The 27,990-nt window shown below is 41.7% G+C and overlaps 1 protein-coding gene across 2 annotated transcripts; it reads right to left on the bottom strand.

Annotated features, from left to right (window-relative positions):
* Positions 1 to 65: 65 nt before the first annotated feature.
* On the bottom strand, positions 66 to 26,884 carry WIPI2 (WD repeat domain, phosphoinositide interacting 2). Of its 2 annotated transcripts, none has more exons than XM_021549475.2 (12): positions 26,643 to 26,884; positions 18,092 to 18,174; positions 13,063 to 13,232; positions 11,802 to 11,898; positions 11,140 to 11,237; positions 10,637 to 10,729; positions 9,778 to 9,848; positions 9,007 to 9,114; positions 8,082 to 8,246; positions 6,945 to 7,052; positions 5,654 to 5,784; positions 66 to 4,848 (listed from the first exon to the last, which is right to left on the bottom strand). In XM_021549475.2, the coding sequence occupies exons 1-12, from the start codon at positions 26,714 to 26,716 to the stop codon at positions 4,736 to 4,738; spliced, it is 1,311 nt and encodes a 436-aa protein (XP_021405150.1). In that variant the 5' UTR covers positions 26,717 to 26,884; the 3' UTR covers positions 66 to 4,735. The 2 variants fall into 2 exon arrangements, with proteins under 2 accessions (XP_021405150.1, XP_021405156.1); XM_021549481.2 differs by having other exon boundaries at positions 5,687 to 5,784.
* Between the last annotated feature and the right edge of the window lie 1,106 nt (positions 26,885 to 27,990).

The raw sequence follows: 27,990 nt of genomic DNA, 5'->3' as shown, positions 1-27,990 counted from the left end.
TAGCCTTATCCTGATCTTATCCAGCCCCATCTCCAAGAAGCAAACAAAAGGAAGAAGACACAGAATACTTATCACAACACAGATTTAATTTCTTAGGCAGTTATAAAATTACAAAGAGCGATGGGCTAGCAGTGAGAGCCAGACACTTGGTGAGGTGGAATGTTAGACAGATTTTTCACTTATCCACACAGATACCAAACAGGCAGTGAGCACTGCAGGATGCAGGGTTTTCTCCAGGTAAGGAAGCAAATGCAAGAGCAAATAGATCCAGGTAGACCTAGGGCTGAGTCAACACCCCACAGAAAGCCAGAGCTGCAGGTTTGGGGAGAACTCCCCACTCCCGAGTCGGACACATGCAGGGTCCCTGTGGCCGCAGGGCCAAAGCCACAGCACTGACACCTGTAAGGAGCACAAGGGCAGCTCTTTGCAAGCCAGAATTACAACTTCTTGCCCGTTATTTTCAAAGCAGCATAAGATGAGATTTGCCAGTCAGAAGAGCATTAAAATGAAGGCATGTCATGATTAGAAAAATAGGAATATGCTGAATTCCTTTGGTTGTACAACTGGAATCTGAAAGGATTTATTTACAGTCAGAGCCAAGCTTTCTTCATTGCAAGCCTCTCACAGGTCAGCAGATTCCAGGAAAAGAAAGGCCTGCTCTCCACATGTGGAGAAGACACTCGGGCCTTGCTCTCAGATAGTAACAGGTTAAATAAAGTTGACTCTTAGCCAGGACAGCTGGAGCTAGAATAAAACAGAATAAAACTTCCCAAACCTCTGCAGTGATTAATCCCCACCAACGCATTGGACAAAGACTCCTGTCGCTCTGCAAACAGCAGTGGAGCATCTGCACACACCAGTGGGATACTGAACAGCTCAGCAACCCACAGGGAAAGAAATCCTACTGTCCTACTGCATGCTGGCTGGTGCTAATGCCATTATTGGAGCCAAGAAAGCACAGCATGGGATGGAACAGTGTTGTGCTCGGGCTCAGCACTCACCCAGCCCGGGGCTCCTCTGCTCACTCCTCCCTTTTCACTATTCCACACAGGTCAGACCAAGTTCCCTCTGTGCAGACACCTGCCACTGCATTAAAGGTCTTCTCAGGTATTTATTTGCATTCAGGCAGACTTGAAAAGCCACCACCTCTACCCCCCATCCTCTGCAAAACACAGCCAAGGAACTCGCCATGCAGGACCTAGGGCAGCAAGGTACAAGCACACACCTGATCTCAGAGGGAGCACTCGTGCCAATGTCTTGTTCAACAGGGCACCAGAACAAACAGCTTTTACCAATCTCTTGATGCTTTCTACTTCCTCCTCCTCCTCTGCCAGGCCCTGCCTTTTAACTGCTAGATTCATATCTATCACTTGTATTTTGGAAACAGTGACATAAGAAGAGACCAGGGCAGATAAAAGCTTTGTGCCTCAGAACTTGAAATACAGAGTAAACAGACAGATGTCGTGCCCATTTGCACATCAAGAGAAACAGCTCCTTCCCTACGGTACTCACTGGGAACTGATCCCACTGCAAGCTAAGACCTGAGTTTAGGATTCCAAGTTTTTCAGTGTTCCCCCCTCCCCAGCTTTGGTTGTTTCAGTTCTCTGTCTCACCCCTCCACTGAGTTAAAAGCTATCAAGAAGTGCAGCCCATATGGAGAGAGAGAGACAGGCTGTACAGAACAAACACTGTCCTTCCAAGGAAGGTCAGTCTAAACTGAGAGGGATTGCACAGGTGTTCCCATATCCTGTGACCAGCAGCTTGTGGCCACAGCACAGGGCTCGAGCCTCCTTGGCTTACCCTGGGTCTGTCAGAGCATCAGAACAGAAATGTTTAGACACCACCTGATTCACAGAGAACAACAGTGCAATCACATGCTCCACACTCAGGCGAGGATGCAGCTGCAAACAGCATTTCTGGTTATGTTTAAAGAAAAAAAAAAATAGAAATACATCTTTGTGTCACTGGGATAAACCCCCAACCTGAAAGGATTTCTAACTTTGGTAGCACACCACAACAGGGTGGTTACTGAGGGCCCAAGGCCATCATAGGGAAATTACATCAGTCATGTTTTATCTGAGAAAAAGTTTATATCCTCATGCAGTTAAACTACTGTCACCACTCAAATACACAGCCAGCGGGGACCAGAAATGACCTGCTCCACCCTACTAGCTGGTCACTAACCTCAGAACATGAATATTTTTGCTCTATAAAAAGATTTTCTCTGTTATAACAGCAAGAAGATACTCTTAACTGGCTTTCAGCTTCTATTTAAGAAGAGTGAACCAAGTAGGGCACAGCAATTCCACAGTGTGTGGCTCAGGAGCAGGAACACACTACAGCGTATGGAAGACACAAATATAGTGATTATGGGCTCTCCTACTCACCTGTGGAAAATAAGGTATGGAAATTAAGAAGGGAATAAAATTAGTACAATAAATGATCTCAATTTTTAACAGTAAAGTTAGTAATTACATTTAGGGGTGTAACATGGCCTTTGCCACACTCAAGAGTTGTAAAACTTCTGTGCTTAACAGACCTGTGTTGCTGGTGCATGTTTACAGCTAACTGTGCTTGTGGAGTCTAGGCCAAACCTCCAAGGATGTTATCAGGAATGTTAACCAGCTTTAGTCTGGAATGAGAAGACATCTCCTGGGTGGTTCAGTTTGCCAGCAAAGCTCACTGAGCTTATATTTACTTCAAGACTTGTATTTCACTCTGCAGCTTGGAACATCACAGCAAAACAGAATATAAATAAATAACTGCAGACCATGGAATTGAGTTGTCAGCCAGAACAGTCTCTTGATTAAGTGAGATTTTAGCATGAGTCAGGGGTTTGCTGTGAATGTGCTGGGTTCTGGAGAGGACACCACAAGCCACTCCAACCAACTACTTAGGACAGTCAAGGGTTTGCAGTGAATAAACAAGCCTGATCCCTTCTCTCCCACACACACTTGTGTACGAACACCTTCCATTGACACGGACTCACAGCAGCCTCCCTGAGAGAGCTCTCCTGGCAGGAGCTGCCACCTTCTTTGTACTTGTAGAGGCAGGGGAAGCCCATCTGCCCACACAGGGCTTTGGGGACAGAGCCTACTGCCTGCTACTGCTCCACAGAAGACTTGTTCATGGTACCCAATCCTAAAAGAACATCACTGCCTAGTTGTGACAGGGAGTTCACACACAGCTGGAGCACTCAGCCTATGTCCTCCTCTCAAGATCTGCCATTTCCTTGCCTCTCTTTATATTCACTTCCTTGCAAGCAGTCAGTAGGGGGAAAGGAAAAACCCACATTGCTACACAGAAGGCAAAGCAGGCTCTTTTGGCAAAGGGAAGTAACACTCACCAAGTACTTCACTAATCACTTGCTCAATAACTGTTATCCAAGACTTAAGAGAAGGCACATTACAACCCTAAAAATAGTCTGCAGCACTACTCAGCCTTGGAAAGCCCTAGTCAGTGTCAGGGCAGTTAAGGATTTATTCCAAAACTGCCAAAGAAACTATTAGTCCTTGAATGTGTCTATAAGAGGTACTCTGATGAGAAGGGGAATGGGGAAAAAAAACAGAAAGAAAAACATTGTTATGTAGAAGTAGAGAATCCAGAAGTAAATTAAATTTTCAAATCATTTATATTTACATCAGAATCTGAAAAAAAAAAAAAAAATCAAGAACTTTCAGTATTAGAGCAGTATACTCAGCCCCAGACTGAGAAGAAGCAGGAATTGGGAGCCTTCTAGCAGGAAACCTTAAGGCTGTTTAGAGAGTGGGGCTGCCAAACTCTACAGGGACTTCCCTCCAGCCTGACAGAATCCTTGCTTTGGATAATTTAAAAAGGTATAAAAAAAGGTTATTGCTACTCTGCCAAGGAAACAGGACAATCTACAGGAAAGAAAGAAAGTGCTTTCCAAGTCTTTTCTCAAAAACCCACAAGCTTATCAGCCACCACAGGCTACAGACACCCAAGCACCAAAGGTGTACAGACACGATTCTCTAACAATCCTTCCCTCATTCTAGCTCTTCTTCCTGCAGCAATTCCTTTCCTTCCCTGTAAAGGCACTTTCTATATTCTATATCCTTATGCAGGGAAACACTTCCAGTTTTCCATCCCAACAAACAGAACAGTCCCACAAATACACAACATTCAGAAGGAATTTTAATTAACAAAATGGTCCAGGAAAGGGAAGGGAGAACCCAAAAAAAACAGGCCATTGCATTTGAAAGGTTGCATGTCAGTCACTAGGTATGCCTGCAAGCCCATGCACAGGGAACCATTTGGACCTTTGTCAGTGCAGAACTAGTCTCAGCTTCCAGAACCACTTCTCTACTCCTTCCTTATATAGGCTAAATATTATATACATATATAAAAAAAATACAAACTTGAGTTTGTTATAAAGTGGCTTCTCTCTCTCTCTCTCTCCCCCTCCTATGCTTGCTTGGCACATGAATGCATGCAAAGCTAAGTAGGCTCTGAGGGCTGCACAAACAGCAGGTTTTGGCAACAAAAAAAAATAAACACAGCTAAAATAGATAAGCAAGATTAAAAGCCACTGAGTTGAAAACCATGTATTTTTCCAATTGTATAGAATTACAACTACAGCTATGACTTAAAACTGTAAGAGTCTGTCATCCTCTCTCCCAACTCATGTCAAAGTTCATAGCAGCATAACACGAGATTCCTCAAGAAACGTCAAGCCAGTGTTCTCTGCTTCAGGAGTGAGTTCACAGGTCCAAGTTTAGTCTGTCCGAAGGATCATGGGGGGATGCTCACTGTCTTCGTCCAATCTAAGTGAGTTGGTTTCATCTTCCAGGCAAGCTCCACCCACAGCACCCAGGTCATCCGTATAGGCTGGAGAGAAAGGAACAAGGAGTTGGGGAATCAGCAGCAACAAACTAAGGCTTGGATCCAGAGTGAATGAGTGGAGTTGAAGTACCAGGCATTACTTCAAATAGTTTCACTGCCACCCTATGTTTGTTTTTATCATGACTGTGTTTCATGACTGTTTCTCCAAGCCAAGAGCAGCTCATGATCAAAATTAAACTCCTGTGTGTGTGCAATGCACACTGGAGCTTTGGGCTGCTGTTTTCAGCCTCCACTGATGCAATACAGACGTTGTCATGTGCTGAATGCCCTTCCTTTGCAGCGAGGCACTAAACTGGGTGCCAGACGTGGCAAAAGCTCCACTGACTTGGAGAGCTGCAGCATTAACCAAGTTCTCATCCTCTTGATTTATCAGAGCAGTGAATCAGGCTAAAAGGTCACTGTTCCCATAAAGGAACAACAGCAGCATTTATCAACCTTTCATAAAAAATTTCTTTAAAAAAAAAAAGAGCAGGGCTATAATTCAGATGCTTTGCACAAGGTCCAGGTGCAGAACTGCCTCAAGAACCATGTGGCAAATACCGAAACTATCACTACAGCCATCAACCACAACTCAAGACAAGATTCTACCCAGAAAGCAGCAAAGACAAGCGGCCCATCTACAGAAAGCTACTGCACACCACGAGTGCTCTTCTCCTACTGCTCACCGAGGCTCCACCTCGCACGCGCGGTTACGCAAAGCTCGGTGCGGACGTGGACCAGCTCACGCAGCCATCTAGAAGGAAGCAACAGGCAGAGGTGCTCCCTGCCCCATTCCCAGCCCTCTCCTTACCATGCCTGCTGGGTGAGGAAGGCACATATGTACCTTTAGTCACAGCGGCACTGTATGTCTGCGCTACCAGCGGCCGGTCGTGGGATGCAGACTCCAGAATTTCGTTGGCGGGCTCCATGCTGCCATCGAGCCTGCCAGGAAGAGAGGGGTTAGCTGGAGAGGTCATCTGCCTGGGCACAAGACAGCTCGAGCTGGCAGCTTACAGCAAAATATTTCATCTGATGTGTAAGAATAACGTACATAGAAGTGCAACAGGAGGAACTTGGTCCCTTTATTCCAGAGGCCTGGACAGAAAGTACCTGACGACACTTGGTATTTTTCTGATGACTCATCAGCAACATGTTTGCCTCTGACACAGCATCAGGATCTAAATCCTAGTAGCTCATAGCAGGAAAAGAAGACTCAAAACAAGACTGCATTGTAAAACACCCCATTCCAATCAGCAATATTGTAGGTTATCTTGAGCACTGTCACAATAGAAGTGGTTGCTTCTGACACAGATACCAGAAAGCCCTTTAAAGAAAGTATTCAGGCATTTCAAATATTAACAACTTGGTAAAAGCTTCCCTCTATGAGGCTTCACTTCATCTCTAACCAGAGGTCATGTCTTCCAATGTTCAGATAAATGTATGGTTTTTGACCATAATTGTAGGTTGACCAAAGCTGCAAACCTGAATTATCATCACAAATTATTATCTTTAGTTCCATGATTGATCAAGTAATTTGACTGTATTACCCTAGCTTTTCCTGCCAACCTTTACTGAAAAACTCTGTTGTCCTATTTCTTAAGTGTTCTACAGTACTATTACAGCACACCAGCTGCCTGGCCTATATGCAAGGAAGTTTAATAAGGACACCAGCAGAGAGAGAATAGGGATAATTTCATAGGCCAGTTTCCCCTCTGTGAAGTCAGAGTAAGTTCTCATGTTTGTAACCACTTCATTTATTGATGAAAAGGACGGTGTCACGCGTTTCAAATTCTTGTTTAAGTAACTCAACTCAAAGTGCCAAGAGGAAACAGGAGCACAGAGAGAACAGCGATTGATCCCTCCCTGCACTTGGACAGGGTTAAGTTTCTGCTGGTAAAGTGGTGCTTGGTGTAGGGGATACCTGGAGGGAAGGCTCAGGGGGATTCTGAAGTTACTCATTCATGTCAGAGGTCTGGAAAAAGATTAGTTTAAAGAAATGAGCTGTTCTAAGTTAGACTTTTCCAGAACAGACTTAGGTTTGAGAAGAAACTGGATTTTGAGAAGAAACAAAATACAACGGTTCTCAGCTAACATGGACTTACTTGTGCTGCTTCATTAGTGTGCACTCGCCTCCTTCCTGGGGGTCTAAGTTGTACATGTAGAGATACCCATCAGCAGCTCCCACCAGCAAACGAGGGATCTTCTGGATTCTAAAAAGGTTTAGAGCAGAAGTAATTAAATAACAGATTATTATATAAAAGATTTAATAACATACGAAAGCATGTTCTCCTCCCTTCCCATGATTTACTGGTTAGACTCAATCTGAGAGGGTTTTTCCAACCTAAATGATTCTAATAACTTTAAGGCATTATTTTCCACATATTTGCTCCTGGACAGGAAATGCTGTTAACAGAGCACCCAGGAAAGAGCTGTGTGTAAAAGATTTGTAGCATAACCACATTTTGGGGCTAACAGGATGCCACAGGAATCAAGCATTTACATATAACTCAGTAAAACAGATTCAGAAGTTACCATCCTGTTATCAAGCTTTGTGCAATTCCAGAGACAAATAGTCTAACGGGAAGGATTTACTTATTTGAGAAATGTTACAAAGCTTAATTATTGCTTAAAGGGTGCTTTGAGATCAGAGGAGTGAGAGCACAGACATGAAGTCAATTTAGCATAAAAACTATAAAACCCCCACAAAGTAAGTTTACTACTGCTCAGCTTATTACTTTGGTAGCTGTGCCAAATGGGACCTGCCTTTGAGGAAGACAGAATAAAAGATTAGATTTAGTCCTCAAAATTAACTTTAATGAATGCTATGCTGTTTTAGAGACAAGAATTATATGAACTTGCTTTCAAAGACTTCTTTAATGGTTAGGCTGGATTGCCTAATTTTGCAATTCACTAACAACATACACTATCGCTCCCCATAGCACTAATGGTAACAAATGCCATAAAAGCCCACGGGTCTGTTCTCAATATTCTTGATTCAAAATTAAAAGACAACTTTAAACAACTCTTAGAAATGGGCTATTCCTATCTAAATGTTATGCCCTTTCCTCCTTCTCTCACAGGACTGAGAGGTGTTAGCTGTGCCACGTTGCTCTTAGACTACAATGATCACAGGTGACCAGTGTTCTGCTGCAGATGAAGCTGTGTTTTACAGTGGCAGCCTCTCCAGAGCCCAAACAACCCAGCAGGGTGGGGAGTGCAGGCTCCATTTCTGTACTCACGTGGCAAGTGCACAGATGTTTTTGTGCCCACAGAAGGGCAGACGGACTGTAGCAAAGGCTCTACCCTGGTTGAACATCTCTGTTACTTGAGAGGGCAAATAGCTCGTTGAGGCCATCAGCACTTTTCCAAAGTAACCTGTCCAGGTTGTAGGCTCTTCCTGAGGTCTACAAGTCAGAAGAGAAAAGTGACCCACTTTGCCTTCACCTTAGAGAGAAGAGTGTGTAAACACTTTAAAACATTTTATTTTAAAAGATAATAAGTATTTGTTTCTCTTCAGAAATAACTAACACCCTTGAGAATCCTAACACACTTCATTTATACTACAGGACAAAATGTGTCCTTCAATACCCTCAGCTTGTTATTTAAGCATGTTTGATTGTAAACTGATACTTCTGCATATAAGACTCCATTTTATAACATTCATTATACAAGAGCAGAATCTACTGGAAAGCACCATGTTTCAGGATTTTATTAATCTGTTTATCAGTAAGCAAATCATTGTTTCCAATAACTTCCACTGAAATGGAATTAAGACTGTCCTCTCAAATCATAAATACACATTTTACAACTTGGTGTCTTTTAAAGCCCCCTATATGCAGCTGGAAGGCATTGCTGACATAGCTCTTCCCACATGGATGTCAGAGGAGGTGAAACAAAAGTAACTGAAAATGTTAAAACTGCTCCACACTCCTCTGTGAAGGATGGCCAAGTTCTCTTTGGCAGGAAAACACCTTTTCTACTCAGTGGGAGAACAGTACACAGCTCAACTGCAGTTGCTGATTCATAAGTGACTTCTTATGCCCTTTACTTTACAATAAAAGTTCAAAAGAAGTCTGTCCACACTTTTGAGAACTCATTCTGTTGAGTCCAGTCAACTTTTAATCCTTTTCCTTGAAAAAAATCTAAGGTCCCTTTGAAACCTACTTTTCTTTCACAGTCTCAAGTTTGAAGATATGCACTGTCTCCGTGTTACTGGATGCAGACAGAAACATGCCATCCATGCTGAAAGCCAATGAACAGATGCTCACACACCTGGGAAAAAGGCAAAAAGAGAAGAAAAACAAAGCAGTCAAACTATTTAGCTTAGTTAAGAAGATTTCTAAAGCCACCACTACTTTGCAAGTAACAAAAAACACCCTTCAATAATTAGCATTCTGAATTCTCTGATAATTTCTTGAAGCTATTCAAGCATAAGACTAATGCTGTTCAGCTCTATGTTTACCAGATATGGGATCATTTAGTAACAATCTGAACTCAGTCTTACCCTGTATGAAGTACAGCAGAACCACAGAGTTACTCTGCTGCCACAAACCACAACACCATTGCACAATGGCTATCGATGGTCACAGCATTAGAAGGATTTAGAAGAGAGTAAGAATATTAGATGTACTGCCTCCAATTTCCATAAGAATACAATGTATCCTACAAAAGGTGACCCACTTTAAACAAGTTCCCTCACCAATAAATTTTAAAAGGCAAGAGAGAGTACAATTCTGACAGGATTGATTTGTAGAATAGTCAAGTCCAAAGGAAGGAAATTGGAAAACATTCAAGCTGAAACTGTTCTAAGCATACATGCAGGGATGAATGAAGATGAAACAGGCAAAAAAATCAGGATGCCAGCTCAACTGCTGAACACACTGGAAATCAACCATAAGGAATGAGCATCAGGTAATTAACCCAGCTGAACTTTACCTCTTCACTCCCCTTCGGAATTCAAATAGTTTCTGTCCCTCTGGAATGGAAAACACTCTTATTACTGTCCCCTGCAAAGAAAAAAGTATAAATAGATCATTTTTCATTTCAAGTTCATTCATTGTGTACTAGCTCTAGTAAGCACAACTAGAAGCAGCAAACCTCTTTGCTGTTAACTCATTGCTGTGATGCAGCCCAGATACTACATGAAGTATTTATGGAGCTCGTTTGTAAGATGTGTTTGAAGAGTACAGAAACAAGAGGTGGGAGCTATTAATGCAGAGAACAAGCTGAGCATCCAAACCAGCCCTTCTTATCACATTTGATCATGAAAACCAGCACACTAGACAAGCACCACGAGTGCAAACTCTTGGATGTCTTTGTGCCTTTATCAGGTGCAATCAGTTATACCTTTATAGTCTAAGCTTATTACTGAAAGAGCAGAGGCTTCAGACTCTCTAATTTACACACATTACATGAACAATTTGTCATCACATGCCAAAGACTAGCAAGGCACTTCTCTCTATCTGGATTTTAACTGTCTTGTTTTCATTAGGAAGACAGCATCAAAACAAGACAACTAATTTCTATTAAATATCCTGCACTAAAGGGAGGAACACTCAGAGGACTGCCTTAATTACAGCCAGATTAAAATGTTTTATTTAAATAACCTTATTATCCAGCATTTCTCAGCATGGAAATTGTGTCAAATATCATTAACAGATCTTAACTTAGATTTCCCATTTTAACTGTAAGCCTTCTTTTCTGGCACTTGCATATGGAACTGTGCACACTTAAAATACTTAATGACAAATTTGATGTTTATCGCTGTTAGCAAGGCAATCAAAATCTCCCTTACCTTTTCTGAGGCTGTGGCAAGTTTAGTACCACTTGCATCAAATGCCAAAGCAGCCAAGGGACTATCATGAGCTGGGATCATATTGGCAGCTCTCTGCAGTGAATCAATAAAACAGAACTTTAGAACAGTACAGGTTAAAAGCTACAAGTGACTGCATATTTAAGCACATTCAAGGCAAATATGTTTTTTAGTTTCTGGACAACAGCTTCAAGATTTTTTCCAGTAACTAAGTACATAAAATTATCACTGAAGCATATGCATAGCAAGTACAAGCAGCAGGAAGACAATTCAAATAGAAATTACTTGGTTCCACCCATTTGCCCAATTCTACTCAATCAAATCTAGTATTAGCACGTGTATTTTCTTTGCTGACATTCTGTGAAGTGAGAGATGCTGCAAACTTGCTCAGAAACCTAAGTGTCCAGTAGTTCCTCCCTGAGCAAGTTAAGACATTTTCAAAACCTGCATCTTTACAGGTGGAAACAGCATACAAAGATTCTTACCAGATTGATGGTGTCAAAGACTTGTACTTCTCCAATAGTTGCACTTCCTGGATAGGCCAGGTAGCAATTATCATTGTTTATTGATAAAGCACACAACCCTAGAAGGGATGCAGATACAGGATTAGAAACAGGAAAATTCTAGGACTTATGCAGTAAAACCTCCTGATCCTGTGCTTGAATGTTACAAAAACAACTCAAATTATCAACAGAAATAGAAATAAAGATGAGTAATCTCAGAGTCAACCTGTGATGTATGCAACTATTTAGCATAAGTTTGTTTAATATAAAACAGAAAAGGAAGAATACCAATAGAGTTACAATAACTGATTAACAGCAGAGCTTCCCATGTCTGCCATGATTCCTAAAGTATTAACCTGACAAAGTCTTTAACTATACCAAGTGCTGTCAAAATCCAGCTTTTATCTCTCCTGTTTTTTTCCTAACATTTCAACACATCCACCCCAGGAGACCAAAATACTGGGAAGATGCAGAGTCTGCTACTTGTTCTCAGCTGGATCTAACTAAAGGCTTTCAGACAACACTCATATTTGTTATTGTATTTGAAAGCAGAATTAACACCACCACAGTTCCCTGTAGAGAACCTCATACACTGACACAAAAAGCACTTTTCAGAGTTCTGCTGATTCTACCATCACATTTACCTGCAGGATTGGGAGGTGTCTCCCTGATTGTATGTAATACCTTCATGTCTCGTATGTTGTGTATATAAAGAGACTCTTCCAGACATACTATCAGCCTCTAGAAAAGGGAAACAGGACAAAATGGTGATGTGAAAATGGAGTTCATGCGGATCTAGCAATCCTAAAAAAACTCTATCCCAAAATGCAGTAGGTATCTTCCAATAGAGAAGAGGTTGTACCCACCCGATGGGGAGAAGAGTCTGACAGATAATACACAAAATCCAGCTCTTGACACAAGCACTGCACCCCCCTTCCCTCAACCTCACCAGTGCAAACTGAAAACACGCCCAGTACGAGTTTAAGTCAGCAAGCCAGAAGCCTTCACTTAATTCTTATTCTGTACCAATTTACATGTGGAAATAATGGAAATTACTTTCTCCTTTTGCTAAACAGAGAAAACAGACAAGACTTTTTAACCATTCATAAAACCTATAACTTATCCATAATCATTTGTGAATGGCCTTTTTTAAAAACTCTTACCAAGTTCTTCATTATCTCATTTACTTTGTAGACTACATGTGGATGACTAACTAGACATTACTCATTTTACACTAACTCCCTGTGACAGAAATCAAATTACCCACTCTTTCTCTCATGACTTTAAACAGGAAACCCCTCCTCCCACACTCATTTTTTGGGGGCAAAGTCAGACATTAAGGTTTTCTCCTCCAGATGCCATTCTCTGTAGTTTGAATGAACTGGCTAAAGACAGAGAAGTCTATACTTGCTGAAGAGCCTACTAATGATTTAGTCATACAGCAAACTATGCTTCCAGGTGCTTAAAAAACTCACCAGTTGCATGACATTTTTTAGATTTTATTTTTTGAGAGGAATTCAGCAAACAGCACTTAGAACAATAATAATTTAATAGATAACTTTGAATTTTGGCCTGAAGAGAAAGTGTCAGTCTTACATACTTTCACATTTAGAAAGAAAGGATGATTCACACTGGGAGGGACCTCAGGAGGTCTCCAGTCCAACCTCCTAGTCAAAGCATGCCCAGCTTACTTAGGGTATTTCCCCAAGTAAATACATAAACAAAGAACCAAAAATACTTAACTAAATACAAGTACTGAGATTCCATACAGAAGCCACACTTGGAAAAGTACTACTAAATTTCAAATAGCAATTCTGTCGCTAAAGGAAGAGACATCAATCAGCAGAGGAAATAAGATCCACAACCCCTTTTCCATATTTCCACTTAGGTAGAACCACTTCTCACCTGTCTATTGAGTTTGACAGCCAAGATGGTGTTGGAGTAACTGTAGTTGCAAATCTCTGTCCCCTTCTTGAAGTGACAAACTTTCAGCTTGCGTGGAGCTTTAAGGCTAACTATGGCCACCAGACTACTGGAGAAGAGCCTCTCCACAATGCACACATCTTCTGTGTCAGCTGAGGAATCACAGGAACGAGGAAAAATACAGAGGGACATTTCAGGGGAGAAGAATGATGCATATCAACAGAAAATACTGTTTAAGAAAATCACAGAATCATAGATTCAGTCTATGTAAAAATACAGTTTAACACCACAAACATTCTGCCACAACAGCTCAGAGTCAAGGTGGGACATGGGACAGGCTTTTAAAGCAGAAAATCTACCCAGTGAGTAATGATTTCCAAAGATTTCCTAACCTCTCCCCAAGGTGTCACACAAGTTTATGTTTCAGAACAGTGTCTACTTCCCATGCCCAGAATCCAACACAAAAAAATTCCCAAATCTACAAGACCAAGAAAATTGTAAAATTCCAGATTTTATTATCTTCTTTATCTTTGCAGAAAAATTAGGAAGGCTTTGTTTTGTGTGTGGGTTTGGGTTTTCTTTTTAAAGCTGTATTATGCTTGAAAGGGTTTCTGATGACCCAAACCCTTGGCATTTCCATTTACCCCTCTATGAAGAAAGAAAGGTTACAGTACTCAGAGAAGCTGGTGAAACTCATTTGCCACAAGACTGCTGCAGCCACCAATTAGCAATTTCCACACATCCCATCTTTTACCTGACAGGCCCTAAGAGCAATTTGTGCAGGAATCATTGATGCCCAGCATTCATGCAGAGCCATAAAACATCAGATTTGCCAAGTGCTTCTACTATGGGAGCACTGAAAGCAAAGGAGGAACACAAATCCCTGCATGAGGAGACAGCAGGAGGGAGGAGAGTCCAGGATCCCTGGCAAAGATAATTTCAGAGCATTTGATCACAGCACATCACTGGACCATGCTGGCAGGAGGCCAAGTCCCACCACCAGTTATCCGGGCATCTGTGCCTCCCTCTCCATCCCATAAAGCTCTCCACCAAAGCCCCAGGAACACAGTGCATACAGATTTCAGGGCAGTGAGATGCTGGAGAGAGTTTTACCATGCTCTGCAGCTCTTTCACAGCCACTGGCTACACCTGCCCTTTTATTACAGAGCCCAGTCAAGACAAGTGACTCGAACCTTTGGCCTTGATCCATCAAAACAAAATTTTCAGGAGCCAGCTTCTGGATTAGCTCAACGCTTAACACATTCCAAACCATAGAACAGCCAGTAAAAAACAAAAAAAAAACCCCAAAAAAACCCCCAAAACCAACCAACCAACCAAAAAAAACCAACCAACCAAAACAAACAAACAAGAAACCACCAAAAAACCAACCAACCAAACAAACAAAAAAAACCCAAAAGAGCTTGTTTCTGAAGGCTTCTGTTTTGGCCAAGAGAAACATTAAATAATTAATTTGCACTGTTCCCATCAGCAGTGACAGAAACTCCATGAAAAAAGTTCTGTTCAACATTCTCAGTACATGACACTGCCATCAGTGTGGACACATCTGCTTTCAAAGTGCTTTTTCTGGACAGTTATTTCAAGAAAGCGAACACAAAATATTTAATGTTCCATTTTTTTGAGAGAAACAGGCTACTTATGAAAAAGGAGCAGGTTTACAATCTGCATTTTCAGTACTCCACAATACATAATTGACTTTTATCTACATCTTGTATTTAATATGGTACTTTTCCAGAGAAGACATAACCGCTCACAGAGGCTTTGAAAATTCAATTTTCTCATGCAAGAGGGATAATGCATTTTAGTAATTACTTTGTTTTCAAGGAATTGCTCTCCATTTTTCTGATACTACACAAAACACATGAAAAAGAAATACAAAAACTGGCTTCAATAAATGTACGCAGAGACTTTGAAATGCAGAGGTCTGTGTCCCTTGAATCAGAGTAGCTACATAAAAGACTCGAATATTTTTACAGGATGGATGATCAGCTTTCCATCTAAAATCCTTCAGAATGGCGACATCTTTGTAGAAGAGTCAGAAGATCAGCACTCAGAGACCCAAACCCCACAGTCTGACTGCTCCCAGCTCCAGGGTGAGCACAGCTTCTTTCCCCATCCAGGGACAAGTGTGCAGACACAGCTTCTGGGAATTGTCCTCCTCTCAGGCAGGCAGGAGAACTGGTATTTCAGAAGAACAGCAGCAGGGATTCAGATGGAAATAGTGCTGTCCTATGCTGCACTGATGGGAAGGGTGGGCAGCACAGAAGGCACACAGGGAACAGCACTATCAACAACTATGCCACCAGACAGAAGAAAAAATTTTAAATAAGCAAAATGCCTCAAAGGTATTGATAATACTTCAGTCTCACCATACACAGACAATAATACAGACGGTTACCTTTAAAGAAAGGCTTAGTGATGGGCATTTAATTAAAATCACACTAAAATACAGGATGCACCTCTGCTCCTTTGTCTTCCTTTAACAGGAAGAAGAGATAAAATCTCTTCACAGCTGCCAAGTAATTTATGCTTCCCAACAGCAACTATTCAACAGGGTACCAGGCTATACTGCCCATCCTATGTTCAGCTGACCTGAATTAATCATATGTTTAGCAGCAATAAAGCCCTGTAGCAATGCTGTTACACAGGGGTTTTTTTTCTATTAGTATTATCTCCTTTACACTACACAACTGAACATTGCCAGAAACTCAGATTCAAAACAGAGTAAGAACAAAAAGAACTGCAAAACAAATTAAGTATCAGCAGCAAGGGGAGAACAAGCAAACACATAACAAGATTAGTTTCATAAACACAAGCATGTAGCATCACAGACAAGAGCTGGTTAGAGCCAGCTAGATTATGATCAGCTGTGCCTTTATTCCATTTTTAATCCAAGAACATGAAGCATGTCAGAAGCATTCATTAAGCCTTAAAGCACCTTCCAATCTAATGCTTGTTTTTACAGTGGGATCAACTGCACAGGGAGTCAGGAGATTTGCAGTCACAGGAGAAGTCAGTGATGGGAGCAGCCAAATCTCCCACCTTTTTTTGTGTTTCTCTCAAACACAAGACAAATGAGGCGTATTCTGCAGTTTAGTTTAAACACCTACACAAGAGTTAGCAGATCAGTCTTCCAGAAGAGGGGTCCTTAACAGTGCTCACTCAACACAAGAAGTCTTTACATCCACTTAAACTAAATTGGGAAGTGGGAGGCACTGTGTTTGGGAGGACTCAAGATACCCTTCCTTGAGGAAAGGAGGTACCCAATGCACAGGAAGCTCTCCACCCTCATATCAAGTTTTAACAGGCATGGTTTGCAAGTCCAAGACTGAAAATTATTTGACTCACACAAAGAAAATTAAGGCCTCACAATATTTGAATCTGCTTTTAGCCAAGACTGACTGGATTTTTTATCGTGAGAGGACAAAATGTAATGGGTTCAAACTCACAGAGGGGAAATTCAGGTTTGGTATATGGAAGAAATTCTTCCCTGTGAGGGTGGTAAGGCACAGGGTGCCCAGAGAAGCTGTGGCTGCCCCATCCCTGGAAGTGTCCAAGGCCAGGTTGCACAGGGCTTGGAGCAACCTGGGATAGGGGAACTGGATGATCTTTAAGGTCCTTTCCAACCCAAAACATTCTACTAAGTGTTACCTCACACTCTCTGCTCAGCTTTCACAGACTTAACGCTCAGAAAACTTAAAATACCCAAGAGTTTAAGTCAATACAAGCATCCCAGAACAGTCTGAAGACAAGACTGGAATCAGCAGGTCAAAATTCCAATTCGAGCTGCTTTTATCAGCTTATTGCAGGATGTTGAACAAGGCACTTTATCCAATCTGTACTTTTTCTCTCAAGGACTACCCAGAAGATGCAGTCCTGGCCAGTGCAGCTGACCTCACAGGATATTTTTCAGTGTCTTGTGTAACAGGGAATCATCTTCACTGAATCTTCTGGGGTGACACCAGGCCAGCCACTGTAAGTGCCTGACATACTGCAGAGGTCAGGTACATAAACTCCACAGCAGAAAATGGAATCCAAGGCACTTATTAACCAGTACAACCAGACCATGACTCAAATAGAAAGATGTAGCTACAACACAGTTTAATCCAACCACGGGTGCCTAATTTGAACCTCACAATTACTTCTCTCCATTGACTGTGTAGAGAAGCAGGCTGTCATCCCAGGTAATGGGTGATCTGAATCACACCTCATTTCCAAACTTAACATGCCACAGGGTCAGGTCACTTTGGGAATGGAGTCTGAGGACAGCTCTGTCATGGGATCCCACTATAAATGCTGACATCACAGCAATTGGCACCACCTGCTCACATGGAGTTTACAAGAAAGCAAGGATACTCATGCATAGAATTCATAGCTGACTTATTAGCATCTCAAAAAAGGGAAGTCTGTGAACTGTTGCCAGAACAGGGGATACCACTTCTCACCCAGGCCTCTATCCATTTCACCTCAGATCCTATTCAACTATGATCACCATTGAGAAGTTATGGGAATCTGAGTTATTTGCCCTTTTGGATGAGCAAGCCTGCAGCTAGCATGGTAAAGAATAATATTCTAATAGGAAATATTAGGGTAAAAAAATATACTTAAGGCTTTGTTTTCTTATTTGATAAGGGTATATTAGTGCTTCCATGTCCCAAGAGCCAGTATAAAGATCCAAAAGACACTCCCACATGAGTAAATAATACATAACCTGGCTAAAATCTGGCTGGACATTATTAGAAAAGCAGAATGCTCATAGCTTCTACCAAATTTTGTACCATACCAGCTAAATTTAAATACAGATCACTGATTCATAGTTTTACCCTGCTGGCAATTACTGTATTTGTGTGATATTTACACTTAAGGTTCCTTTTATACCAATTTCAAACAACCTGTGAAAAAGCAAAACATTTCTTATTTTTCCCACATTAAGCCAACCAAGGGGATTAGAAAATGAGAAAAAAAAAAAAAAAAAAAAAAAAAAGATACTCACTGCATTCATAGATCTGCTCTAATTTGTCCACAGAAGAAAGAGAGAAGAATTTGTAGCCTGATTTACTGCCAACTGCAAGGGACCTGCAAAAGAAACAAGCCAGTCAGGAACATCAACTCCACCAGCAGTGATTACCCTTGGAGAGATTCTTACCCAGTTCTAAACCTCCAGCTGGGTTAGCTCAGTAAGGAAAGTGATAAAAGATTTGTCCAAAAAAGCCATAACAGACACAGACATCTTCCTCAATTCTGATTAGACCAAACAGCTTCAGAATTACAGAAATTGGGTGTGGAAATGTGTTTCACATTCATGAAATGAAAGTTCACAGCCTAAAGTAAACCTACTGCCCAATTCTCACTGGTGATTTCTACACAGGCTAAAAGCTTTAGTGTGGAGGGAAGATGATGACTTGAATAATGTAATGCAAACCAATTACATCATTGCCTCATCATTAGAGGTGACCTCCAAGACCTTTTAAACTGGGCTGTCTGGGGATTTTTGTTCTTTACAGTGTAACCGTCCCTGAGCATCCCAGAGGAATTTTCATATTAAAAAAAAAAAAGTAATTAAAGACTGCCAACTCTAATTTTCTCTGGCTCTATGTGATGATGTTCTAGCACCCCCACTGTCAGGTTTCAGTCTTACAAATACTCATACTGAATCTTTGATCAGAGGCACCCTCTGAAAAGTGCCAGTCACTGATGTTAAACAGATTGAACAATAGCAGAACATTAAAAATCTGACTAAAACTCCTTCTTTCCTCCATTACTCAATTTTCACACTTCGGTCACAGACCACTTAATTGCTTTTCCAGACAGAGTCAAAGGCAGGTCTTAAATTTTAAGCTAGAAAAACCTTTAGCCTGTCTTGCAGGTCTTTACACATCAAGTCAGTGGACAATAGCTCATTCTTGTTTCCCCTCCCCATTTTGGAGGAAGATTTTATGCCACAGATAAAGAAAATTAAGAGTCAATAGAGTTTTACAGGAGTGCATTAATATGCTTATAATTCATATATTCCTTAGTGCCAATAGACATGGAGAAAAATTCCAATAAAATACATTTTTGATACCCTAAACTGTGGCAAGTCATTCAACACAGGGCTCTAATCCAACCGTGCCAGTCAGGCTGCCAAAAACGCCTTTGTGAACTCAGCAAGATGGTTCTCTACAATTCAGATGTACCGACAATTAATACTGCATTTGGACTGCAATGAAGATTCCTAGATTTCATGTTCTTGCTGTATTTTCACTTGTGGCTCCAAAGTGAGTCTTTTTTAAATTTCAGCATACCCAGAAGATTAAAAATGCCTCCTCATATAGTTCACCCTCTGAAATTAAGCTACAAAATCAACTTCTGTAGGATGGTATGACCTTCTAGAAGAAAATACAACTGGCACAATCTGCTTAGGAAATTATGTTTGAGAAGGGTTTAAACCTTCAAATTTAAAACATGAACCATGCAAGCAAGAGATTCAATTCCACAGATTCAATAACCAAGATATTAAAAAAGCATATTAGCCTTAAAGATAGAGGAGCAGCAACAAAATTTTGTTTTATGATTGCTTCTCTAAGTTATCCTAGAAATACTGAATTTAATTTTCCTTCAGACAAAATCAGCAATGTTCAGCAGTCTCCATCTGATTAATCACCAAAGACACTTCAGTGGTTTTGCTCAACTACTTTTGTACAACTCAACAAACACTCACATTATGTGAAAAAAAAAAACAAACCCTGAACCTCTAATTTGGTAAAACAAAGCAATGAGTCAGCTTTTCTTATATCATCTACTGCTTTCCTCAAAAGAAAGTTTAACAAAGAATGACAGTAAAACTGTCACTTTGCAAAGGTAAACAAGCACTCCACAGAGTGCTTATTTAAAAATAAATGGAGCCACAAGACTCCTTGCAATATAAATGATCCACAAAAGACACAGGATGATATCCTCATGGAGAACCCCACACAGCAGCTATTTGTATTTCTAGGCAGAACTGATTCCTGAATTGTACTTACAGCTTTAAGTACAGAGTACTGCTGAATCACTGTTTTTCTGACAGGATCACTGAAAGCAGCAAGGAAGCCCATTTTTCTTGTCCTACGACTACACCTCATTCAAATGAGCTGTAGACAATGGCAAACAAGAATTGTGTACATGATAAAAATCATTAGACTGAGTAGAACCCAAAATGCAGAAGCACAGAATGGACCTTTCCATCCATGACAACTGCTTTTTGTTATTTATTTCAGGATCGAGGTGATGAAGTCAAAATTATCTGTTTACACAGAGCGGTTCAAGTCAAGATAATTAAACCCATTTTAGTGTACAAGTGTAACTGCAAAATAACCCTTTTTTCTTCTGGAACAGCAGTCTTGCTTTTGGAGGGTTTGTTGGTTTGGTTTTTTTTTAAATGTACTCTTAAATTACTTCATATGAAACTACTGGAAAAAGGCTTTTTCTATGTAATAAGAACCCACTAGGCTGAATTATACCAGCATAATCACAGTGATTTAAATCTCTCATCTTCCCCTGCACTGATATTACACTTAAGCCCTTAAGACACCCCACAGCCAAATCCACAAAACAAGGACCTAGCCAAAATTACCTCACCTCTGCAAAAATGTGCAAGCATATGGGGAAGAAATATGATCAATAAGCCATTCAGCTCTTGCTCAGATAGACAGTGGCCAACAAGAAGCTGCTGTGGTTTATCAAAAGCTCCTTTTACAGCATAGGTGTTATGCTTTATAATCACTGATTTTCAGAAGCTGATGAGACTGAAATTGAAAATAAAATAAATATTCTCTAAAATGGCTTTTTCCCCTTAACATTATGCTATACACATGTGGGTTTTAGCTCTATTATGTGCAGCCTCTATTACACACTTTAGACTGTAGACTGAGCTATTTCATCGTGAAGGCTGTCTCCTCAGTGCAAAATTATCAATATAGCTATGATTTATGGAACTGTGTTTCTCCACTTTTTGCAGAGATAATGCTGCAGACTGATCCAAGACTACATAAATCTTGATAGTATTTTGAAGAGTGACTACCATAAATAATTAAAACTATCCTCATCAAGCAAACAGTGCTAGGAGATTTCACACATTCATTGGAAGATGCTGACACTCACTCTAAGTGCACTCACCTAAAGTGGGAAATCAGCTCCTTCAGTCTCTCTGGTTCTTTAGGAACAAGTTTTTTCAGCTGGGTTAGAATCCTAAGGTTTTCTTTTGTTTCTTTAATATATATATGCAAGGAAAAAAAACCAGTTTTTCCCTTTCCATATCACAGAGGACCTTAACTATTAATCAGAAATATTCTACATTAATCAGAAAGTTCCTAACAAGGGCAGCTCTCCCAAAGATTAAATCAATTGCAGCTGCAGCATAAACATGACTCTAAAAGTCATTACTGCTTTAAATAACTGTTTAATTAAGCCTACTTTCATTATGATACAGTCTCATTATACTAATGTTCCATCTCATTTCAAAACCAATGTAAATTTCCACAGACAAAACATTTTGGCTTATGATGAGGAGGGGGAAAATAATAATAATAATGATGATGATGAAATAAAAGTCAACGAAGACATATGAACTGCTAAGGAATTACTAAAGAAATGTATCTTTCTTTATTTCCCCCTCCAAAATATCTGATGTAACATCTCATGGGCATGTTGTAATATCAAAGGTCATTATTTTGGAAAAGAGATACAGAACTTCATACATTTTTGTCAGCAACTTTCTGACAACCCACAGGAGATTTTCCCATTATTCTTGTATTAAAAGAAAACTCAAACTTAAATCTGCTACAGCAAAAGGAGACCATGCCTGCTCATCACTTCACACACAGGCTGGGACAACAGAAAGTCCATAATCCAAGTAAATAGCACTATTCTTGGGCCAAATCCCCATCCAAATGGTCACAAACTGAAGAATAGTTCCTCTGACCAGCCCCCCTCAGCTGCTGTGCCCTCTGCAACAACAGCAAGAAACACAACATACGGTTGTCTCTCTCAGCTATCCTCCCTGAGTGTAGGAGCTACGTGCCCGCTCTGTCCTTCCTTTTTTTGGTCTGTGTTTAGCTTTAAAGTCTCCTTGGAATAGAGAGCTCTCCTGTCCTCAAGGATCACGGGTGAAGGACACCTGAACCTAGGAGAAACAAAGGCAGAGGAGTGAATGCTCAGCATCTAACCCTTGTTCCTCCCACCACAATCAGTTTACTACAGAGATCCAAACATCACAGAGTAAGGGAATGAGAATACAGCTTCTGGGATACAAAGCATGCCAGGTGCATACAGAGACAGTAGCATTTGCTCACAATGTAAAATGAAATTGATTTATTTTGGAAATAAAGGGCAGAATTAAATTGGAAAGAAGAAATACATGGAGTGATACATGTCATGTGTAACTCCACACATAAATGAAAGCAGAGGCTGAAGAAATCCTTGCCAATAAGGCACACACCAGTGTTTTCCTTAGAAGTCAGAACACAAGGTTTTCTTTTCCCCTTTCATCAGGAGTCTGCTTTCAAAACTCCAGTGACTACTTTGTTTCCAAACGCTGTCACACAATTACTTATTTTAAAAAAAGATGACTAAAACTTCTCTAGTCTGCCCACTCGCATTATTTTGCAAGCAGGTTTTTGGTGGGGTTATTTTTTGTGGGTGGGGGGAAGTGGGTGCGTATTTGTAAATTGAATCTGAACACCATTTCTAAGTACTTCCAAAGAATAACTGTGCAAGAGTTTAAATACTGAAAGTTTTACCTATTATATAGATACATACAAGCTTTGGGATCTTGAAGTTATGCTTTGCTTAAAAAGTCACAAACTTCTAATCCATTACCATTTCCCTTATGAGATTTAAAGCTTCTATGAGTTTGTGAGGTGTTTAATTTTTCATAAACGTATCTCTGGTCAGTTTTAGCAGTTTTCCCAGAAGTAATACAAACTGCACTTGGGCTTTTCTTCCCAGCTATCCACTGTTAAAGATTTGCAGCTGTAAAACCTACATAGCACAGAGGCCACCCACAAGCTTCCACTGCCTGGTTTTGCTGGGACACCCAAATTCCGATGGGTTGCTCCACTTTGATCTGCAAGCTGGAGCTTCTGCCTCTCAATCAGGGAACGCCAGTCATGCCAAGTTGTGCAATGATTGATTCACTGGGGAAAAGGGCTCAGTCCAAAACAAGCACACTAACATCTTCTGAAAATACCCTTCTCTGTGTTTTTACCTAATGAAAACATTATATCAAAGAGAAGCCACAAACCAACCGCTTCTGCTGCATTATAGGTGAAGCGTTTTCAGGCAGGGTTCCAGTCCCAGCCAGTAATTCAAAACTCTCATGTAAATAAAGCTTAGGGCAATGTGGGATAAACAGGCAAGACAACACTTGCAATAATGCAGATACTATTCCAAGAGACAATGTCACTACACACAGCATCCATGAATGAATATTAGCCAAGCCTGGGAAAACCAAGAGACTAAAAGCAGGATAGAGGATATCTGCTTCAGTCACCAGCGATTGCAACAGCTGTGAAAAGCAACAGCAGCTTTTATGATGACAACATTCTTCTAACTACCAGCAATCCAATTTCCCAAGACTGAGAGCCATCCTGAAGCTCATCTTTCTACAGGAGAGAGTACCTAATTACCAAATCTTCATAAAGCAAAGAAAAGTTAGCTTGGTACTTCTTTTCAGCAGTAACAAGCCCCATCTTTTCCTAAGACAAGGAACTGGCTCTGCTGTGCAGGTAAGCAAGACAGTTAAGCCTGAGTGCAACAAGCACCTTATTAGGGTGAAGGTAAAAGCTTTAAATGTAGTAACAACAATGAGCCCATGTCATTTATTTTCCAGTTTTGTCTGTCAGCAATTTTTCTAATTACTGAAGCACCTTAAAGCATGATGTGAGCTCTACTGACTGGGCAGACATAAACAAAGCTTGTCTTTCATATAGTGCCTGAAAGAATATACATTTGTTTACCTTGCCTGTCTGGAGAAGGGCTCCAGTTACCTGTAAAAGTTGAAAACAGGTGAGCTTTCTGAGGCCCAGCATGAGAAAGTGTAAGTAATTCTAATAAGTTCTTTTCAGCTCTTCTCACCTGGTAAATCAGGATCTCCTAGATGTATAGCATATATATTCTATATAGTGTATATATATTATAGTATGTAAAATAGTATATAGAATATATACTATATAATAGTATACTATAAACTCAAAGAGCTGCCTTCTTTCTCCACTCAAGAAACTAGGAGAGATCATGGGTGGGAAACAGGAACAAAATTTAATAAACTTCTGTTTAAAGAATGTACACAACCACTAAATTCTACTCAGTTTAGGAACTTGAATGGAACTTGGTTGTTTGGGCAACTTAGCACATCAGACAAGTGTTTCAGTGAGAAGCTGCTCAAAAAAGCATCTGCAAAACTGGTCTTATACTTACTACTTTTCTTGGGGAGTTTTATTTAAGATACTGTTAGTAAGAAGAGATTATTCCACATCAGCATCCACCTCATTTTATCTCAAATCAAGTGGCCTTTTAAATTAATCTCAGAATTTTGAGACAAAAACACTAACAGAAGCCTTTTGATATTTCTGTCATTGCTACATCAGATACCTGAATTCACAAATATTCAAAAATTACACGAAAGACCTAGTAACCCAAAACTTGGAATTGCAAAGATCTATGGGCCAGGTCTGCCTCACATAAAAGATACATCACCAAAATTCTCATCAGCTAATCTCAATGTGACTTATATATAAATCCTGTTTTTTAAAAACATCATCTATAGAAACAATGGATATTAGAACACCAAATTAAAAAAAAAAAAAGAAAATAAACCAGCTGTCAAAGAACATGTTTTGGTTATTTACAAAAATGAAATGGGAAAAGTAGTGCAGTAGCACAACCAGCTGGGGAATTAAATCTTTAGCCAGGTGTTCCTTTGCTCTCCCTATAAACTCCTTTAAGCTCCTTGAAGAAAGATTTCAAGGTGTACAAGTCAAAACCTAGGTAAACTTATGCTGTATTTGTTTTCTTGTTATTTCTGTCTTGGTTTTGTTCTCAAGCCAACCTGCAACTCTTGTTCAAATTCAGGGGGCTTTTTTGGTCACAACTCAGTGATCTTTAGGTACATAAAGGTCTCCACAAAGCTAAGGTGCAACTGAAAAGGCAGAGGTGCCACACTGGAGAACAGAGCTGAACTTCAAAAACTTATATAATGGCCATTATAAGCTGCAGAAAAAAGAGGTGGCAAATCCCCTACTTATTATGACTTGTTTAAGGACTGATAGCTGAGCAAAACTTGGGCATGTTTTATATGGACAGAGTGAGCTCTATATGGCACCCACTGAAAAAATGTAAAAAGCAGTTGCACAGTCTCTGGCTTGAATCAACACAGAGATAATGATTTACTTACAAATAGACAGAGCACTACTGCTCCCCCATCATTCACCACAACTTATCTACTGCCAGAGTCTCTTGTCTCAAACCTGCTCATCTCTTCACCCCCCTCAAAGCCTAAAAAGCAGAGTCTGTCCTGCTGTGATGTAACTCTGCTTGGCAGCCACTAGAAATAACCTTCTCACCTTCACAACTCCCATATGCCTGCTAAGGACAGGCACAGATCTCCCTCATCAGGGCAAGATACTGTTGCTTGCAAAAAGAACAAGTCGTTAAGAAAAAAAAATAAAACCAACAAACCCTCCACCACACACGTGGGCTATGCTTTGTGATGCCAACCTGAGATCATTTCCTCTTACTCACTTCCTAAAACAAAACCCCTTTCTCGAGTACAAGCTCTTTCAGTTCTTACTCCCTCCCCAGTTTTATCTCACAGGCCTCTAAGACAATCAAATCCTTCTTTAAATGAACTTCAGTGCTCCAATCCCAACTAATAGGGGGTTCCTAAATTAAAAATACTGCTTTATAGTACCCCACATAAAAACTAATATGCACTAATTGATCTAAATAGGCTGCAATGATTAAGTAATTTGCGAGACGTGCAGCTTGAACCATCCGAACCCGAGGAAGTGCAGTTTCAAGGATCAGAGAAAGGCCTCTTTTCTAAATCAAAACCAAAAGTAGCATGGGCTCATAAAAATACCTTCAAGCCTGAGTCTCACTGATTCAACGACAATAAAAGAACTGTATCAAAAGACAGCTGTGAGGAACTTTTGGATGAAGTCTTTGCGCGTCCTGGGTGACTCGGGGGGGTCATGCCAGGCTCCACATCAGCGAGGAGCTGCTTCCATCCCCTTCCCCAGGCAGGAGCAGAAGTTGGCGGGGAGGGAGAGGGCACCACGCCGCTGCCAGCACGCCAGGGCCCGTGTCCCCGCCAGGAGCGGCTCAGGGGAGCTGAGGGGGCTGACCGGGGCTGCTCCCGGCCCTGCCCCTGCGGGACCCCGCTCCGGCCCCGAGGCCCCGGGCGGCTCCAGCGGCGCTCCCGCCATGGGAACAGCGGCACCGGGGAGACCCCGGCAGGCCCCGCCCGGCCCAGAGCCCCCCAGGCCGCCGCCGCCCCTCAGCCCGCGCCCCTCAGCCCCCCTTACGTGTTGTCCTGGTTGAAGTTGGCGAAGAGCAGATGGCCGCTGCCGGCGTCGCCGCTCTGCCCGGCCAAGTTCATGGCGGGACAGCCCTCGCCACCACCCGTCCGGCGGGGGGGGAGAGATGAAGGACGAGGAAGCACCTGCGGAAGGCTGCGCCCCTCCCTCAGCCGCGGCCGCCGCGGCCGCGCCGACCCCGCCGCATCCCCGCCGGGCCCTTGTTTACGCGGCGGGCGGCGGAGCGGCCCCGCGCCTGCGCCCTCCCGGCCGCCGTACGGCCGGCGCGCCTGCGCGGGCGCGGCGGTGGCGGGAGGAGCGCGTGGCGAAGCTAAGCAGGGCCCGCCGCGATCGGCGCTGGATGGGAGACCCGCAGCGCGGCCGGGATCCCCGGCCCGGGCGCGTCCCCGCTGTCCCCAAGCTGAGCGTGGCCACGGCGCTCCCGTCACGGTGGCCACGGCGCTCCCGTCACGGTGGCCACGGTGCTCCCGTCACGGTGGCCACGGTGCTCCCGTCACGGTCACGCCCCCGCTGTTCCCCCGTTCTCTGCCCGTGCAGTTCCGCTTCGTGCCACGGGATGTCCCCGAGGCTCAGCGGATGAGCGGGCGGAGGGTCCGGACTTGGGGAAAAAGGAAAAAAGAAAAAAGAAGTTGTTCAGGTCTTGGAGGCCCCAGAGCAGCTTTCAGTGTCTGAAGGGGGTCAGGATTTGTAGGGATAGGGGAAGGAGTGATGGGTTCATATTGAAAGGGGAAATAGATATGCAGAAGGAATTCTGTGCTGTGATGGTGGGGAGGTGCCTGGAACAGGTTGCAGATGATCCCCAGCAGTGTCCAAAACCAGGCTGAATTGGGCATCCTGGTCTAGTGAATAACACAAGTTGCAGGGGAAAAAAAACCAAAAAACAAACCAAACCACCACCACCACCACCAAAAAAAAGACCCCCCCCCCCAAAAAAAAAAAAACCCGCAAACAAACCAAACAAAGCAAAAAACCCCTCAAACCAAAAAAAAAAAAAAAAAAAAAAAAAAAACAGCAAAAAACAGCAGCAACAAAACCCAAAAAAAACCCCAAACAAACAACACCCCCCAAAAAACCCAACAAAAAACAAACCCCAACCAACCAGCCAAATAAATGATGACAACAATAAAAAAACCCAAACAAACAACCCCCCAAATAAACAAATAAAACAAACCCCAAAAACCCAACCAACCAACCAAAAAAGCCAATTACAACAACATTAAAAAACCCCAAATAAACAACCCCCCAAGAAAACAACAACAAACAAACCACAAAAACCCAACCAACCAAAACAACAACCAAAAATCCCCACCAAAACAAACAAACAACCTGTCACCCT

The sequence above is a fragment of the Lonchura striata genome, chromosome 16, assembly GCF_046129695.1.
Source record: "Lonchura striata isolate bLonStr1 chromosome 16, bLonStr1.mat, whole genome shotgun sequence".
NCBI lineage: Eukaryota > Metazoa > Chordata > Aves > Passeriformes > Estrildidae > Lonchura > Lonchura striata.
Note: the sequence above shows the minus strand (reverse complement) of the source record. Positions and strands in the feature narration are given on the sequence as shown.